The sequence below is a fragment of the Dromaius novaehollandiae genome, chromosome 17 (assembly GCF_036370855.1).
Source record: "Dromaius novaehollandiae isolate bDroNov1 chromosome 17, bDroNov1.hap1, whole genome shotgun sequence".
Lineage (NCBI taxonomy): Eukaryota > Metazoa > Chordata > Aves > Casuariiformes > Dromaiidae > Dromaius > Dromaius novaehollandiae.
In genome coordinates, this window is record NC_088114.1 from 6137501 (window position 1) to 6155900 (window position 18400).

The following is an 18400-nucleotide window of genomic DNA, read 5'->3' on the forward strand; positions in this document are numbered from 1 at the left end:
AGCCCCCCATACAATCATTATCTCCATATTATGAGGAGAATGGCACATATCGGTCAACATTGTGTGATTACTTCTAAAAGTTATTTCTAAGTTTCGGAGGGCTCATAGTTTAGGTCAGTATTCTGAACTATCACTGGTTAAAACAAAAATTAAATAGCTGACTAAAGCTATGTTGATTTCTTTTCAAAGAGAAGATGGGCATTAGTATCATCTCAACATCTGGGTTTTTTTCATACATCTTGAAATTTGCTTAATGGAAAAAAATCACTGTTTTGGGAGCTTTTCTATCATTAAGATTTATTAGTCATAGACCACCTGTCTGAGGAATGATTGATTGTGCCACTGAAATCTAGTAAACAAAATCATGCATATTATTTAAATGAACATATACCAAGATGTATTTTTTAAAGGCAGTCAAAGCCAATATTAATGACATATAGGTCAGGAAGTGATTTAATACAATTAAATATTCCTTACTTGTTTATTTTCCTTCCAATGATGTACTCTACTCTGACAGAGTTGCACACCATTTCTGTTGCAGTCAAGAAAAATATTTAATAGCCAGGTGCTGTAGATCTGTTATTATTAAGCTTAGAACTTTTCGTAAGTATGCCACGGAATAGTAAAAACAGTTCTAGTAATGTAATACAAAATTCAATTAAAATTAAATTATACTTGTCAAATGAACAAAGAATATTGTGTAATACATTCAACTTTTGTCAATTGCAAGATTCAGCAATTCACGATGAGATTTCTGTCTGTATGAATGAGACAATTTCTACCAAGCTTAATAATATTTAGAACCTATTCTATGCTGACAAACTAAGACAGTGCAAGGAGACTTCTAAAAATGTTCTGCTTGGGGAAGGGGGGAGGATTTTTTTTAATTGCATTTAGAACAGGGTTGCTGTGCTGTAGTACGCATATCACTTTGAATCTAGATACCCAAAAGACAAATACTGCTTGATCTGTGTGTTTCAGGCGAAGGAAAACAACTCAAGATTAGAACAGATGGACGTTTTCTAGAGATTACCCCGGGGCCTGTGGCATACTAAAGCTAAGGCCAAGTAACAGAGCAGACAACCACCTTCCCTTAGGACTACAGATCTCAATCACTGTAAGTAGCTCAATATACCATGCCCTCAGCCTCTGACGTATGTGGGCATGCACTTCTCACTGCAGATCAGAATCCTATTTTACTGATCAGTTGTAATCACTCCACCACGACTGAGACAACGATGAATTGCAGAAAAGAGTTAGGCAAATATGAATCCTTAGTTCTTCAAAATCCAAGCAGGAGCTTGCATTTTCACAGGAGTTTCCACCAAAAAAGACCAGTCTTTGACATCAAGCTGCGTCTATATTAGACTTTGTTAAAAGTCTCAACGAGCATGAGCACATGTATGTGGAACAGATTGGCCAGAGGCACTTTTTTTTTTTTTAATACCACTTCCAGCATGCTGATGTGTTGTGACAAGATTGCAGTTATTAAAAATCCCACTGCTTTCTTGCTGTATGTTACATCTTTGATTGCGGTTCTCCAAAGAACCCAAGCTCATAGTTTGAGATCTCAAGAAGTTAAGGTGATGATGACTTCTCAGAATTGCAAACAAAACTGAATTCATTCTAACCTCTCCTGAATGTTTCCCCACTGTTCCAATATCATGGATTGGAAAATAGAATAATCAGCTGATCTGGTTACAGGAAAATATTCAGCAGCTTGATACATAAGGTTATGCTTAGCAACCTTGACATACATTCAAAAATCCACAGTGAATTGTGCTGAGTTAGTTAGATTTTTGCTTATTTTAAAAGATTTAGCAAATCTTTAGAGCTGTCTATTTCTCTCCCTCTGCTATTCATCTTTTCCCTTCCCTCAAATATCACACCAGCATTAACCTGTGTACAGTTTGTAAAAGAATGATTTGTATAATTAGAATGAAGGATGCAGAAATTTTTATGTCATTGCTGAATTTGATAAGAACGAACAGAAAGAACAAATGCCTCTGGCATAGCTGTATATCCAATCACACAATCTAATCCCTGTCTATATACATACATACATATATGCTTTTCCATTAAGCAGGCATATACTAATTTCACTCTTTTCATATCAAGAGGAAATATGTCTTTATTAGTATCAAGCAGAGATACATAAAGAGTTTAAGAAAAACCTAGACCTGATGAAGGACAATGCTCCATATCTAAAAATTTATATTACTGTTCCTTTCCTTGATTACCTCAAATTGTTTAAATTTTGGGAAAACAAAGTAGTCACAATTGCTTTAAAAATATTATCTACATTATGTAGGGATGCAGCTTAGCATTCTTCAGATGAACCATATACCAAGGAAGATGACAAAAATCAAATAAACCTATTTGATTTTTGTTGTTAATGCTTTCAGATGACAGCAAAGTTATTTCAAAATAAAATAATACGAACAGCAGAACTGATGCAATGCAGAAAAAGGAGCCAGTCATTGTTATGCATGATGGAAAAATAATTATTTAGAAGTATCAAGACAGACACTAGGATTATTGTTCCATTATCCTTGCCTCAAATTCTGCATAATTTAAGTAAACGCTAAATACAGCTGAACTAATTTTTAAAGCCACGCTTTTAAGTTAGAAAAAGGGGTCATATGGAACTCGTGCTATTTTAAGGCCTTTTCAGCTAAAGCTAACAATGAAAGCCATTACTTATTGGAACTAATTCAGTTAAATATAATGTCTACTTACAGGTGAAAAAGAATTCAACCACCCAAAAAGGTGATGAGAAAAACTCAGTTTGATGGCCAAAGCTCTGTATTTTTTTTTACATAATAAATATTCAGACTATGGCATATATTTAGGATCATCAAGGTAGAGATTTGTACGAAAGATTCTCAAGTATTTTAGGCATATTAATTCATACCTGTGCAGCAGCCATTTGGGGAAAGAAAAAAAAAAAAAATAAAAATAAATAGTAACATGCTTCTATGCTCAGGCTTCCAGAAAATGCTGATTATATTGATCACCTCATGCTCATTAGTTCCACAGACTATTTCTATGAAGTCTTACGTGTACTTTGTTAGAAAAAAGAAAATTCACTTCTTTAATATAACAGTGACAAAGTTCTAACAAGCCACTTACGTGGCTCATAATAACAGAAGAATTCCTATGAGGTCCCTCACATGAGGAGGGGATAAAGAAACGTGAAAGGCTATATTAATGAAAAGGACAAAAAGGGTTACAATATCAAGGAGTAAAAAACATAAATGTAGTGAACTTTAATAAAGTGAGAATTAAGTATATGCTAAAGAAACACCTCAAGTGTGGTCCAAGCTTAAAAATCAATGCAACAAAAAGAGAAGCCTCTGACTAATTAAGATGTTTTCCTTTTTAAAAAAATCTATTTTAAAATTAACATTAAATAGTACAAAACTGAACCTTGAAGTGGCAATGGCTTTCAGTGCCCAAAAGCTATGCAAAATACATGCATCGACTGAGAACAGTTATGGAAATTTGCTTTAGCTACTAGCATTGATGGCATCCATTTAACTGAAGGAATCTCAGACTATGTTTTCTTTAGTTTACTAACTATGTAAAAATAAGTAACTAAGATTCAGACTTTGATAACAGGTTGGTTTAGCAGGCCTATTACTAATCTCCATTAAACCTTTAGCTGTGATTCAGAAAAAGCTCAGTTTTGAGTAAGCTCAAAGAAAAATTAAGTACAAGCATTTTTTATTTTTTTATCTGCAAAAAAATTACAGCAATTCTGCCTTATTGATATCGTTAATTTTAAATAAAACAGAAGAAATTTAATTTTAAGAGCACATTTAGTAAGCCTGTTAATTTATACTCATAACTTTTGTTTTTATTTCTTAGAACCAATTTTGCAACTACATAATGATGCCAGCCTTCTTTGAAAAACACTGACTGAGCAGCTTCCTTCAACATGCAAAACTGATTAAAGGTACTGTGATTATTGATTAACTAGTATAAAGTTACAAATATAACTCAGATTCCAGTTTTGGAAATGCTAATGTTTCCATTTAAGAATGGGTACTCCTACTGAACTGGAGGACTGCTTGCATAAGTACAACTTTGCAAACTTAGGACATAAAAATTTAAAAGCTTCCTTCAAAGATCATACATGCATTGAAGAACAAAGACACTCTTAATTAAGGCAGCAAATGTTATCCGAATACATTCAAAGCAGGATGATGTGAACTCTGTATACCAGTAGAAATACCAGAATCTCTGTTTTATGCCTCATGCTTCCGAACACCCAGTTATTAGTGCCTGTAGCCATTGATTCCCCTTAACCACTACCTTGACTCTCCAAATATTTGTAAAACATTTACCTATTTTGCATTTCAACTAAAAAAACCCCCATATTTTTAAGTGTTTTGCCCTACTTACTGTATGAGTAGAGTTGGTGTCATTTGGTATTTCAGGAATTTTCAGGTGAAGACTTTGCAATACATAGGTTGTCTGCATCTAACATTAAGAAAGATGAGTTGACATTACTCAGACCAATCATACTGAGATCAAGAGGTTTATACATTTTTAATAATTAGCAAATATTATACCAGAGGTGAAGTGCTAATATTTCAAAACAAAAAAATAATTGCTAGAACACTGTGAGCTTGCTTTAAGTCCTAAATTTATCTTTATTAAAAGCACAAGGAATCATTCATGTGACTTTAAGCACAGTTTCTGGATTTTTTCCCCCCCAAAATAATTGCTAACCAAATTCATCCCACTAAGATAGAGGAACCAGAAAAGAATTAATTAAAATGAAATCTAGGCCACTTACACTGACCTATCTGAAGATTAAACAGAGCATAATATTTAAGATAGGTTAATTTGTACAACTGTTAGTTTTAACTAACAGATAATTTAATTTATTTTTAGTTATTTTATTTCATTAATTTAATTATCAAATCAAAATATCAATTTTGGGGGAAGTATTCTTAGTAACCATTTGTCATCTCTCAGCTTCAGGGGAAGCTTCATATTTATGAAAGAGACACAGGAAAATGTGAAATTAGATTCTTTGGATGTACTGCTAAGCTAATACCACTACTACTAAGCTACGACTTTCCGCAACTATTGTATCCAAGAAATGAACGAAGTTACCATTACACAGTATTATTTTTCCTAACACAATATTATTAAAGTGGTCTCTGAGATGCAGCCTCAGGTGTGTGAAAGGAAAGGAGTTAACATTATAGAGCACATGGGTATTAAAGAAGTAAAACAGTCTGTAATGGAGCTCTGGAAAATCTTGTTCAATACCCATCTTGTCTACAATCACAGCTACTGAGTGCTAACTGTAACTTTACAGAACACTTCCCTGAAAATTTCCCTGCAGAGCAGTAACCTGGAGGGAACGCTTGAAAGCTTTCTGGGGGGAAGAGTTAGGTTTATAACCGAGGCTCAAAACTGCAGCTTAGTGATAGTGCCCCTAGACCTTCCAAAGGCAGTATGGCCCTTATGTTTTAAATTCTATTTTTAGACATGTAAAATAAAAAGTGAGACATTTGGAAACACTCACTTGGAAATACACTGTCCAGTAAGGTATCAAAGCCAAAAAGACCGGGATAATCTTGACAAGAGCTTTCACGTCTTCTACTTTATCTTCTCTGAATGGGCCTCCACGAGACAACTTAGCCATCTCAAACAAGCTTTGCTTGCGAGGCTGTTGAAGTACTCCCTGGCCTTCGCTTTTGAAAAGAGTTTGAAACATTTAGTTAAACAACAACAAAAACTGAGGTAACTGGCAACCTTGTAACACTTTTTTTATTATGAAAAGCTCATGCATTTCCAAAGTAAGAATTATTTTTAAATGTAAAACAACTAGGCCAGAATGGATCAGCAGTGGGTGAAAGCACAAGCTGAAGTGTTTCATTATAAAGGTTTCCTTACTTCCTATCCTCCCCGCCACCCTATATATAGATAACTAAGCACTGCAATATGCAAAACGTAGAAACAGTATCACAAAACATAGGTTATTCTAAATGATCAAATTGTTTTACAATCTGAACACACAAAATCCCACAGCAGGGGAGGCACTTCACACCTCTCATCATCTACAGTGACTAAATTCAGCCACCAATATTCCATGGGCATCTCTTAGAGTAGGGGAACCAGTTGGGAGGGAAGAAGCCAGTACACATTTCAGCTGCCCATCAAGCCTCTTAAAACATTAAAGACAGATGATAGTGCTTTTAGAATCAGGAGGTTTTAAAAAAAACATACCTAAGCAGAGAAGAAAGTTTACTAATGCCTAAAAGCAGCATACTTAGGTAATGTTCTACTTTCAGTGATTCTGGACTAGCAGGACATAGCATTCAAATGCAAACAGCACACTTCATCTTGTAGCAAAGAGATCCAGCCATCTCAAAATGTTTCCCTTTTTCATCCCAGAACTCCCAGAATGTATCTCCAGGACTCCAATTGTGAAGTTCCAGTTCTCAAATCAAAACTGCATATTCTAGCGTATTCTCTAGAGCGACTTACTGCCAGCTAGTTTGAACAAACTAGTTTCAATTCTTAGGCTGATTCACTGGAATTCAGACCATACAAAAGAGCTTTTTACAAACCTATTAGTTGAACGCTCCACATGTCTCTTTCTTGAGCAACAAGAATATGCGAGAATTTTAAACATGTCTGTGAAGGCACTACCATCAGGTGGTTTTGTGATGAAGAAGCTCTGACCACATAAGAAAACCATGAATGAAATCCCAATGCAAATTGTTGGGATGCTATATCCAATAACAAAGCTCACGTTCTGTTGAATGTATGCAATGCCTCCCAGAGAGAGAATAGCTCCCAAGTTAATGCTCCAATAAAACCAATTAAAAAATCTTCTTGTGGCTTCTGGACCCCGATCTTTGACCTGAAAAAGATTAAAAACAAGTCATTCAATTTCTGAACAAAATGCTTATTAGAATTCAATCAACTACAATGCACGCAAGAACTTAAGTTTAATTTACCATCATACTAAAATGATTTAAGTGTTTTGGGCTTAGCACAGTAAGATGAAATGACACTGTACTGAGCTTCTCCATTATATCAATGACCTTCTAGAAGTTCAGCGTTTGGACAGAAAAGTTATCCAAGACTAAACTACACAGCTACCACAGAAAGACAGTTGTTATTTCTGCTGCACTGCCTCTCGTTTGGTCATTTCTCTAGACAAAGTTCAAATTATCGTCCCACAAATACATACAGAAGTTGAAATTACTGGGGTTTTTTTTAGTAGAAAAGTTAAATTATCTTTTAAAAAAAGCATTACTAGTATTGCAACAACTGTTTCCTCCAATTGAATACATGTAACAGTTACCATATTCCATTTTCTAAGTCTCAAATGCCTGTTTGGTGATTAAAGCACACATTTCAAATTTAAGTTTTAACACAGTTGCAGTTGCTCTCATTAGAACAGAAATTGAAGACTTGTCATTCTGACCTTTTAAAAAAAATAGAAATTAAATTCAGGTTGCCTGAGATACCACAGGGCTCCAGTAAAAATCTGACCTTCTATCAAATCAGTACTGTTTATAATGTTTTTTTTTTTCCTGCTTGAACTCTATCTGTGTCTCTCCAGTCAAACTAAAGACATCGCTGGTTTATAAAATTTGTCCTGTACAGGCTTCACATTCTATATCGCCTTCTATAAGTAACCCTATGTTTTGTAATTAAGTCACAGAAACTCAGTATAACTCCTAAGATACGACTATAACTCACAAGATATGATGCAGTAGAAATTATGCAAGTTAAAAGTTGAAATACATAAAAAAGATCAACTTGTCTGCAGAAGAATCCATAACACCCTGTTTGGCACTGTTTTATGACTGAAAGTCCATTAACAGTGACTAGTGAATCAGTGGCACGTACCAGTCTTGCTGAACAAGCTGGTTTTTGATTTCTAATTACAAGTTTCCCTTCCTCATTTGCCAGACCTTTAAAAGATCTGTGTTTAGTTTGTAATACAGAAAGCAAGCTATGTCTTGAAATACATAAACATCGTCAGTTCTGATTTTCTGATTTCAGGCTTCTCAGCTGGTGCCCAAACCTATCTATATTATTTAACCAAGCTTAACAGAAGAAATATTAGAGCATCTATTCATATGCATAGTTAATAGCATTGTTAGGCATTCAGGCATGTCTGTCAGCATGTCAAATACAAACTCAAAGCCTAAAACCAGCGAATTCTCCCTTCCAAGTTCAAACTTTGTACTCCTTCCTAATCTTAATAGTCATCATGCACATTTTCAGTAGTGTATCAACCTTATAAATCCCAAATGGCAGCAAGATATTAGCTAATAACTGCATCTTAAACAGAACGCTTCAATTTCTATAAAGAGTTAGCAACCTATTTTATGAAGTTTCCGTTTTTCCATCATGAAATCATTTCTCTCATCCTTACTGCAAGATGACTTTGCATCCTCTTAGACATGAGCAAGCTCATTTGTACATGAAGAAAAGTAGGAAGAGTAAAACAATCTTTGATAAAGAAAAACTGTAAGAACAGGCCTGCCTCCCCCCCCCCCCCACTTTATTTCCACAGACCTCTGTGCTATCTTCCTCTTAGCTGTCTTTTCAAAGCTAGGAAGCTGTGGACAGCTTAGCGATTCCTTGCATGGAAACCATGGACCACATCTGTGGCCCTTTTCTGAAACTTCCCTCCCCTTCTCCTGTATGCTTTCTGAAACAGAGTGACCAAAAAGAAATACAACGTTCAAGAGACAAACACAGCAGAGACTTACAACGAAAAGAATCCATTTTCTGCTTCCTTATATATGCACTAAAAATCACATCACAGCCATGTCTGAAATTCCAGTATGGCATTTTGTTGACCAACATTAAAAACTAGTAATAAAAAAAAAAAAAAAAAAAAAAAAATCACACTGAACTGGCTGATGGAATATCTGGTCAAAGCGAAAGAGCTACAAACACTTCCCCACAACCACAACCAGAAAATGCATTACAGTTAAAAGGCAATCTTCGTACTTCTTTTCAAACATTGGATTGGTTGTCTAAAATATTAACTATATTACATGTACAGAGGACTACTCAAAGCTTCCCCCTGCTGGCTATTACTTGAGCTGTGTGACAACATAAAATAGCTTTGTTTATTCTCATCATAAGTGTTAACTGAACAGACAACAAATATTTATTTCGTGGAAAGCTATCTCTTCTGTTACTAATACTATAGATGCTACATTTTAATAAGGGATCAAAAAGGAGAAAACCATGTTAGGATGTTATTTTTCAATCAGGTACAAATATTCTTTGCAAAACTTCAGGAATTCTCCCTTTCTTCTGTATCCTTGCATTACTTTCAATCACCCAAGCAGAAAGAGAAAGAAAATCTGTCGCTCCCTCTGCTCAGTTCCCTCTGTGCTGGAGCACAGCAGCGCTCGCTCTCCCTGCGGTACTGGCACCACCAGCTTCATTATATTCTCAACAACCTACTGGTGGCTGCAGTAGGAAAGCGAATGCGCACAAAGAGTACGAGTATGGTGTGGATCCTGGATCGAATTTGTGCTGTGGGCTAAAGGTTCCACGTCCCTGCACTGAAAGTTAAAATTGGTACACTTCAAAGATTTTGTCCTCATCACAGTATATACCAGTGTTGGACAGCTGTCACTTACTTAGTTCAACTTCCATTGCATAATAACCAGTTCGGAATCTCCAGTCCACCACTGTGCATCCTTCAAACCTTTTGCACCTTTCTTCCCCACTAAATAGGACTCACTAAGTATACTAAGGAACAGTCCAACCGTACTTCTACTTTAATAAAAATACAGAATGACCTACTGTCCTGAATAAGCTGCATCACAATTACTCTAAGTTTTCCTCTTAAATTATATGGAAAATTTGAATAAAAAAACAACAAAAACAAACAACAAAACAAAAGGAAATGAGGAACTCTTAGTGTTCTGGCCACAGCTGCATCGTCCTGATGTCATTGCTACCAGCATGCAGGTGCCAGGACAGGCCTTTAAAGAGTGAATAGAACAACCTTAGTATTTTCAAGACAGCTAACATCACTTAAAAAAAAAAAAAAAGATTAACTCAAATCCTGATTTTTTGCAGTACAAAGGGGTGTTTTTCTTGATCATATAGTAACTATCCGGTATGTACAAGGACTACAGTTAATCCAAAAGCAAAAAGAAAAGAAAAAAATACTAAGTTTTATAATTGGGATCTACACAACAATAGATTTCAAAATAGTAAAGGAAGCAGTCTCAAAACTCACATTTCTTATACCTAACACTTACACCAGACTGATTATGGTCTGATGATATGCAATTACCACCACAGTTTTCATGCTAAGGAATCCCAAATGCCTGGAACACTACATTACGGGAACTGTGCAATGATTAGGTCATTTACAACCACTTTCAGCAGAGGACACCCTACCTGTGTAACTCTGCACTGCAATAGTTAACCTCATATCCTAAATTGGTTTAGACATCTTACCCCTCTACAACCATAACAAAATTCTAAATGCAGTTAAACAAAGAAAAAGAAAGAATAACTTGGTCTTCGGTTACCACACCAGATGAACTATATCTGATCAACAGCAACTCCAAAGCACAGCTGCCCCTAAAATTAATACCTAGACAGATCACTTGAAGAATTACTGCTCCCTCAGTTTTTTTCAACAAAAGTATCTTTCCTAGGACATGATCCAAATATTGACCAAGGCAGTCTTAGCAGCTTGACACTGAATAAAATTACAGAGCTCAAATATTAAGATTCTATTAGAAAGATTCTCCAGATTTTTATGTAAAGAGCCAGGAATCTATACAAACATCATTGCTTCTCCATAACTTAACGCATTTAGATGCTTTGCTTTGTCACAAAGTAATGTCCTAGCTCTCTACAATTAGACAGTCTCAGAGAAGAAATCCCATGGATAACCATTTATCTTTGCCATAGTGAGACAGAAACAAACTTGAAAACTTTTCCAAATTCACATTTATCCCACTGGATTAGGAAACTAATCAGAAGCAATGCTGCTATATGCAAAACAAATTGTTTCTCAAGGATCTGAATTTTGCACTGACAAAACAAGTAATTCTTAACTAGTGCCTAGCAGAGCATTGTGATGGCTGACTTCTGACATCATCTGCTAATGATCTCAAGTATTTCCTAAACCCCAACATTTCAAAGTTCCCAGTATGTCATCATCTTCCCTCTCTCCCTCTTCACATCATGACAGATCCAAACATCTGACCTCCTGTTTTAATCCACACAAAATGAAAAAGAAGGTTTTTTTTTTTAAAGTTATTGACATATTAGTTTTCATTTGTTCCTGCAATTGACTGACAGTCACAAATGACAAATGAAAAAAAACACCCCCAAATTCATCACAGCCAACTATGTGACTAGCCACACAAGACAGCAAGGATAAAGACTTAGAAGCTTGCCGTTGTCCTTAAGTCTACAAAAGGAAGAGCAATAAGAACAATTTTCAGCAGTCAAATTCAGAATTCAGACTTCCAGATTCATCACTACAGACACCATTTATTCTTTGAGAGCAGACCTGGAGAGAGCTCAGTAACAGATCTACACGATACTACTAAGTAGCTACAGAATTTCAAATTGTCATACTAAAACTTGGACAATTCACATTTCCAGTTTGCTTCCTCTCTCTATTGTCATATCCATGAAAACAAAAACAGGTGAGTACTGCACATGTGAATGCCATGGCTTCAGTTTTCAGACTGTGATGTGCACACTCTTGGAGGTCCATAGTCTCCTTCTAAGAGGTCCAACGCCACCAACAGCAGCAGTAAGCAAGCCTGCAGTCAGTAGGCTTAAGTTCTTTATACAGGGCCCCCCCGTCCCGTTCTTCCCCAGATGCTGGGAAACCTAGGTTCTACAAATCAAAAAAAGGTTGAAGATCACTTTAAAGCCATCTTCACACCAGAAATGTGTGTAAGAGTGTCCTGCCCCAGTAATGCTACTGTAAAATCAACAGTTTTAGCAGAGTTAGAAGAGTTTTTGCAGTTACAGACTGATAGATTTAATGACTACGATTGCATTTTAGAAAGGACAAATACTGTGGTTGAAATGAGCATCTCTAATCACTGTCTTAACTATATATAAACCAAAACAGATTTGTCTATAATTAGAGCAATGGTTATAGCTGATACTAGATCAGTGGCCTACTACTACTGATTCTAATCTTGGCTACAATGTCGAAGCTAACACAGCTTTCACAATAATGAGAGAGAGTCATATTGTGTCCCAACTGCAGAAAGTCACAAACTGCTACATGGGAGAACAGGAAATGACTGCAAAGGCTTGCACTTGAAAGGGGAACTGGAAAGTGCCAGGTTATATATATCACATGCTTATAAACACTATTCTGAGAATGATCAGGTTCAGATTTAGAGCAGCATGTTGGATCAATTTGCAGCTTTTAGAAAAACAACTCTTACTTATGAACACAATTAAGTAAAGCGAGTTTATAACTAGTTTGCAACAGCTAGTTTTTGCTAAACTGACTGGCAAAAGTTATTCAGTACTAAGTCACTTGTAACAGTATTTCTAAATGCAACTATTTAACAGAAACTAAGAAATTACATCTTTTTAACTTCAGAAAAAAACATTGGAAGTCAGTTTCCAATTTTCCACACTTATGTTGATTCTTTTCTTCTAAATTTAAAAACCCTCATTAAATTTGGGTTCCTTGTCCAAATTATAGATTATCAGTTAAAACTGAAAAAATTAAATGGTATTTTTTAAAGAGACTTGCAATGAAATGCAATTAACAACATCTGAAAGCTGGTTCATGTCAGCTAAAGTGCATGATATACAATTAATAGTATTTCCCTTTGTTTGGTATTTAAGGGAATGAGGACAAAGCTTATCAGCACAGATCCAACCAAAACATGTTTGTATTGAATGCTGGCCTCCCAAGAATGCAATTCTGGAAGACTGACTTTATTCTCAGCAATATATATCCACCTACCCAGCAGCGAGCTACATTCCTATGCAGGGAGAAGCCACCCAAGAGAGTCCAAAAGTGCACAACAAGGTAAACGGTATGCTGTAATGTATTTAACAACAGATAAGGCAGAAAAACAGAAAAGGGGAAAAATCCAGTTCTCAACAGAGCACTACTGATTATTAAGAATCAGAAAGGAAATTTTCTCCTGCTTCACCCTACATAAATCACTGTGAATTATCTACAACCCTAGCCAGAAACTGCTTTCAATGAAATCCTGGGGGATAAGCCTTAAAAAAAAAAAAAAGTCTAGCTACAACAGCTGCACTTCCATTGGCAATGGTTCTTCTTTTACTCTCCTTCTGCCATTATTTATCTCTTATATTTAATGTTCATAAAGTGTTCTGGGTATAAGCAGTCTGTTTTGAAAAACACCTTACAAGATAAAGTTATATTAAAGCTATTTCGCTTGATGGGCTCACGCTGGCTTAAACAGAACCAATACACTGGGGACATACAATCCTAGGCTATAATAATGTTTTACATTTATATACTGCCTTTCACCCAGAACTCCAGAATTTATAATACATGAAATGCCAAAGAATGACAAATGTAAACTGCACAACAGAGACTAGAGGTCCATTTGGCAAGGACATTGTGGTAGATCCTACCTCTCACAAAGAATTTCAGGGTATTTCTGATAGCTGCACTAAGCAGAACTCAGGGGGCCAGTAAACAGACATGTAATTGGATTAGAGGTACTTTCCCTGCTTTGTCACCAAGAACTATTTGGTTAGGAAAGCTTCTCAGTATCTAAGCATCTGAAATTGTCAATCTGTAAAGCACAAATTATACTCCAATTCAACACCCACAGTCAGCATGCTGTCTTACTTAGCGTAAGACTGTAAAAAACACGTGCACCAGCACACACCAGGTGATACTCAACTATGAGCTGTCTGTCAAATATTTTCTGTAAAATCACTTGGTCCTGCAGTGATGATCCAATGAGTGATCTCACTGAACTGGATCTGAATAAGATCATTTGACAGGACATGTCCTTATGGGAACAGCACGGGTAATGCATCGACCATGTTGAGAGCACCTTCCCACCTGTCACCTGGAGCAACATCAGCCTGCACAAAACCATCACTCGGGGGTGCAGCACAGTATGCAGAGAATACCTTAAGGCTAACATAGTGTTTATTATCTATCCTCCGCTTATCACAGAAGGATGGTAAAGGCCTCTGACCACAGCCGTAGAAGGCTCATTCTGTCCTTGTCAAAACTAAAGCATGTATCTGATATTTCACCTGATCAGCTCCGAGATCCAATTAACTGGGTATGAACTCCACAACACAGGATATTTAACAATCCACTTAGCAGCTACAAAATATTCAACCCCGCTCCTCAAGACTGTGATGGCCTCAGCCAAATCAGGCACCGCACCTAAGGCAGGGCTACGAGGAAAGCAGGGGTTGTGAGAGATCGGACTTCACCTGGATGCCGAGGTTACAGCTAGCAGAGCACAACCCACCGGCCTGCGTTACGCAGGGGACCAGGCCGGACCATCTGAGCCCCCTGCGGCCTGCAGAGCTGTCAGTCGCCGCCCACCCCCCAGGCAAGCCCTCAGCGTGGCCGACGCTCGTCGCCTGGCCCAGATCGACCCCCACAAACGACGGCAGCAGCCACCAGATGATACTTGACCTGGTCCGCCCCAAAAGGGGTGATGTTGGCCTTGACCGACCCGACGCCCAGCCCCACGAGGACCAGTCCCACGAAGGTGGCGGCGGCGCAGTAGCGGGTGGCTCCCGCCTGGGAGCAGGGCGCCGGGGTGGCGTTGGCCGCCGGAGAGGAGCAGTTCTCCACAGGGGACAGCGGGATGTCCCCGCAGAGGCCCTGGCGGGTGTGCGGCGCGGCGATGACGGGGAAGGCCAGCATGCCCAGCAGGTAGAGCGCCATGCTGAGCAGGATGGTGCCGAACTTGCCCAGCAGCGCGTCGGCCAGCCAGCCGCCGAAGGGCGACACCAGGTAGGTGATGCCCATGAAGAGCAGCAGGGCCTGGCTGGCCTGCGCCCCCTCCCAGCCGTAGGGGGGCCCGTTGAGGAACAGCACCAGGTTGGAGGTGATGCCGTAGAAGGCCACTCGCTCCAGCAGCTCGGCCAGCAGCACGGCGGCACAGGCCAACCGCCGCCCCTGGAAGGCGCTGCCCGCCACCCGCCCGCCGCCGCCGCCGCCGCCGCCGCCGCCGCTCCCCAGCAAGGGGGTGCGCTCTCCCGGCTCGGCCTCCTCCATGTCGGGGCCTTCCCCGGCCCCGCCGAGCCGCCGCCGCCGCACCTCGCCGCCCTGCTCCCCCCTCCCCCCCCCCCGGGAGGAAACTTCACCGCTGCCGCCCGGCGCGGCCCGCCCGCGCGGTGGGGCGGGGCGGGGCGGGGCGAGGCGGCGCGGCGCGGCGCCATTGGCTGAGGGCGCTGTCGCTCCCCCGGGGCGCGGTCACGTGGCCGGGCGGGCCGCCGGGAGCGGCGGCTGAGGCGGCGGCGGGGCGGGCCGTGGCGGGCCGGAAGCGGCGGGGGGAGGGGCGCGCGCGCCCTGAGGTGCTGTAGTGCCGCCCCGGGCCGGGCTGTGCGGGGGCCCGCGGAGTTTTACCGGGGGAGGGGGCGGCCGCTTCCTCCCCGCGGGTGGCACCGTGCGAGTCCCCTGGGGCCACCAGCGGGGTAGAGAGGGCGAGGAGGGGGCCGCGGCCGGGAAGGTTGGCTTAACGCTGATTTCCTGCGCTGGTTCGGCCGGGAATAACGTTTGGGGCATTAGCGGGACTGTGTGAGGGTATTAGCTACACTTACCTCGCACGCCTTCGCGGTAGAGCCCTCATTCTCTCATTTCTCCCTCAATAACAATGAAATCAAAATGTAATTTGTTTTTGTACTTTACTTCCCAGCCAGCAGAGCAAAAGCAAGTAGAAAAATAAATAGGATTGTCACAATGGACTTGCGATCCTGTAGAAAAACGTGATTGAACGTTGTGTGCTGTTGTTTGTGTCGGCGCGTCGTGAACCGGCACGCTGTCAGCATCCGCAGCGTGGTGGGCCACGAAGGATCACCCACTGGACGTGTGTTTTAGATCTGCTGCCTGGAGGTATGCTTATCTGAGGGGTCCTTGCAGTAATAATATGTCACAGGGACACACAAAGAGGTTAAAGTCTTAGATTTGAAGGGAAGAAAGCACTTGGTAAAAAGAGAACGTATATTAGTGGTCCTGAGAGCGGAGCCCTCCTTGTTCTATTGTACCACCATCACATGTGCCGAGCTAGAGGTCACAAAAGTATGCAGTTGTCCTCAACAGTGATCTGAAGTGATCCGTGATCCTAAAGTCATGGTTTTGGCCTGAACAAAGTGAGAAAACACTCTTTGATCAGTCTTCTTATTGAAAACACACATCTAGTTACACCCAACATCTAGGTATGATTTATATTTTTTATAAGACACTATATAACAGCCTTGGTAATTGAGCAGCACGTGCTTGTAAAAAGACATATACTCATTTAATGATGGGCCTTTGTAAATAACATGCCATGGAAGTGATGCATTAAATATGTTTGCTCACTTGTTAAATTTCATGACAAAGGGCAATGAGGAAAATGCAACTAGTTGTAGAGAGATCTCTCTTTTTTAATTATTCTAATGTAATGATTTTATAATTAAAAAAATTAAATTTCAGCTTTGTCCAACTTAGTACAGTTTCTCATACCAGTCCCTCCGGTTGCTACTCATGTGATTACGTTTTCTAAGGGGTCTAGTAGTACTCTCCAGAGACTAGCAAGTAAATAACCTCACTTTGCAGTATTGCATGTTTTATTACATGCAGATATCACAATCAAGGCCCTTTGTAAGGGCGGTGACATTTTGCATTGGCCTACCCAACAGCTGTTTAAAAATACCTAGCAATGCTGAATAGTATTTGAGATGCACATTATAAAAATGTTATTTGCTTCTTCAGGTATTGAGAAATAAGTAGTCTCAGTGAAATTCAAAAGCTGCTATTATCACCTGAACCTTCTGTCTTTGGTGGCTTCAGGAAGGTAATTTTTCATTTTTCTCCAAACAAGAACACTTAGTTACAGTGTATTTAAAAATCCTACAGTAAGATATATCCATGATGAATATACCACCCTAATGCCATTTGGTGTTGCATAAGAATAATGTTTGTTTTTCCCATGGAAAGTCAACATTTTATGAAGAATTTGAGTGACAACTGATCAAAGGGAGGCTTTAAAATGTAAGTTTTTATAGAAAGGCTATATATAATATGTAAAAGAGATTTAAAAATTGTTTTTTCCCCCTTCTTTTTTTAGTTAGGAATCTACAAAGAAAGTCATGACCATTTCTTTGAATACAAGGATTGCACCTATGTCTATATAGTGATGTATTTAATGTATGTATATGTTTTCAAAGACACAGCAATACTTAGTGCTGCAAAGACTCTTAGATTGTTAATTCTGTCAGTCAATATATATATCATCAAAAACAGTATTATCATTATAACAAATAGTAACATAATGTTACGGCCTCTTTGAATGTTTCCTTTTTTTCCCCTTTACTTCCCAGATCCCAGGTTAAGCTTCCTCATTTGTCTCAGCTCTTTAGTCAAGCAGGCCATGTGTACTTTGATATTTCCATTTTTCTGACAGATATTTTCTTACTTTTAAGAATTTTTTTTATGTTAAACACTAAATCTTCTGTATAGCTATTGTCTGTCTTTTGAACTAGCAGTGGTAAAAAGTTAGAATGGCCTAGTTATTTTTAATTATATAGACCTCATGCAGATAATCAACACCACAGCTTCATTTTAACCCAAAACTTTCTGGGCATTGCAACCTACCATGCTTTAGGCTATGCAACTGGAAAATGCCCCTGCTTTGATTAAAAGACAGGCAGCTGTATAAGCTTCATGCAGTAAGTGTGAAACATTACGCATCTGTTAGATAGACTGACAATTGTGGCAGCTGTGTTCCCTTCTTTTCTGAAACAGATGGCTGGTGCTAGGTTTGAAGGTGATCAGGGCTCTCAAAAGTCCAGTTATGCGTGGTATAGGCCACTTAAAGTAAAACAAACTTCAAAGCTAAAATCCTGGCTATGTTGACAGAAATCCCTCTAAATTTCAATGAAACTGGGATTTTGTGCCAAGCCTCAGAAATGCCATCTAAAATGATGATGAAAATAGCGTGATCCTGCCTACTCTTAAATTAGCAGTTATGCTATTTTCAGCATTTATGCAAGATTTATTGCTGTTAACTTCTAAGTTGAAGCCAGCGTTTTTAGCTTGGATGGACATTAAAATGGCCTCAGCAATGTGTTGTGCTGAATGATTTGTAAGTGATCATCGGTGAGATTTTGCAAATCTCAGGCAGTTGAATGTAGCTCTATAGCATGAAGACCAAAACACAAGCAG

At 39.1% G+C, this 18400-nt stretch overlaps 1 protein-coding gene and 1 long non-coding RNA gene across 3 annotated transcripts in view; one reads left to right on the forward strand and one right to left on the reverse strand.

Annotated features, from left to right (window-relative positions):
• The window catches only part of SLC15A4 (solute carrier family 15 member 4), a 31155-nt gene extending 15769 nt beyond the window's left edge, over positions 1–15386 (reverse strand). The window contains exons 1-4 of one of the 2 annotated variants that reach the window (XM_064522038.1): positions 14663–15386; positions 6594–6889; positions 5546–5714; positions 4408–4485 (exon numbers count right to left, since the gene is read on the reverse strand). In XM_064522038.1, coding sequence (XP_064378108.1) covers positions 4408–4485; positions 5546–5714; positions 6594–6889; positions 14663–15250 — 1131 coding nt within the window. In that variant the 5' untranslated portion in view covers positions 15251–15386. The remainder of the gene's footprint in view (positions 1–4407; positions 4486–5545; positions 5715–6593; positions 6890–14662) is intronic. The other variant, XM_026114586.2, reaches the window with a different exon arrangement.
• On the forward strand, positions 824–13913 carry LOC135330201 (uncharacterized). Its single transcript, XR_010392041.1, has 3 exons — positions 824–1117; positions 3871–3958; positions 12862–13913. It is a non-coding gene; the product is annotated as an uncharacterized LOC135330201 (long non-coding RNA).
• Positions 15387–18400: the final 3014 nt, after the last annotated feature.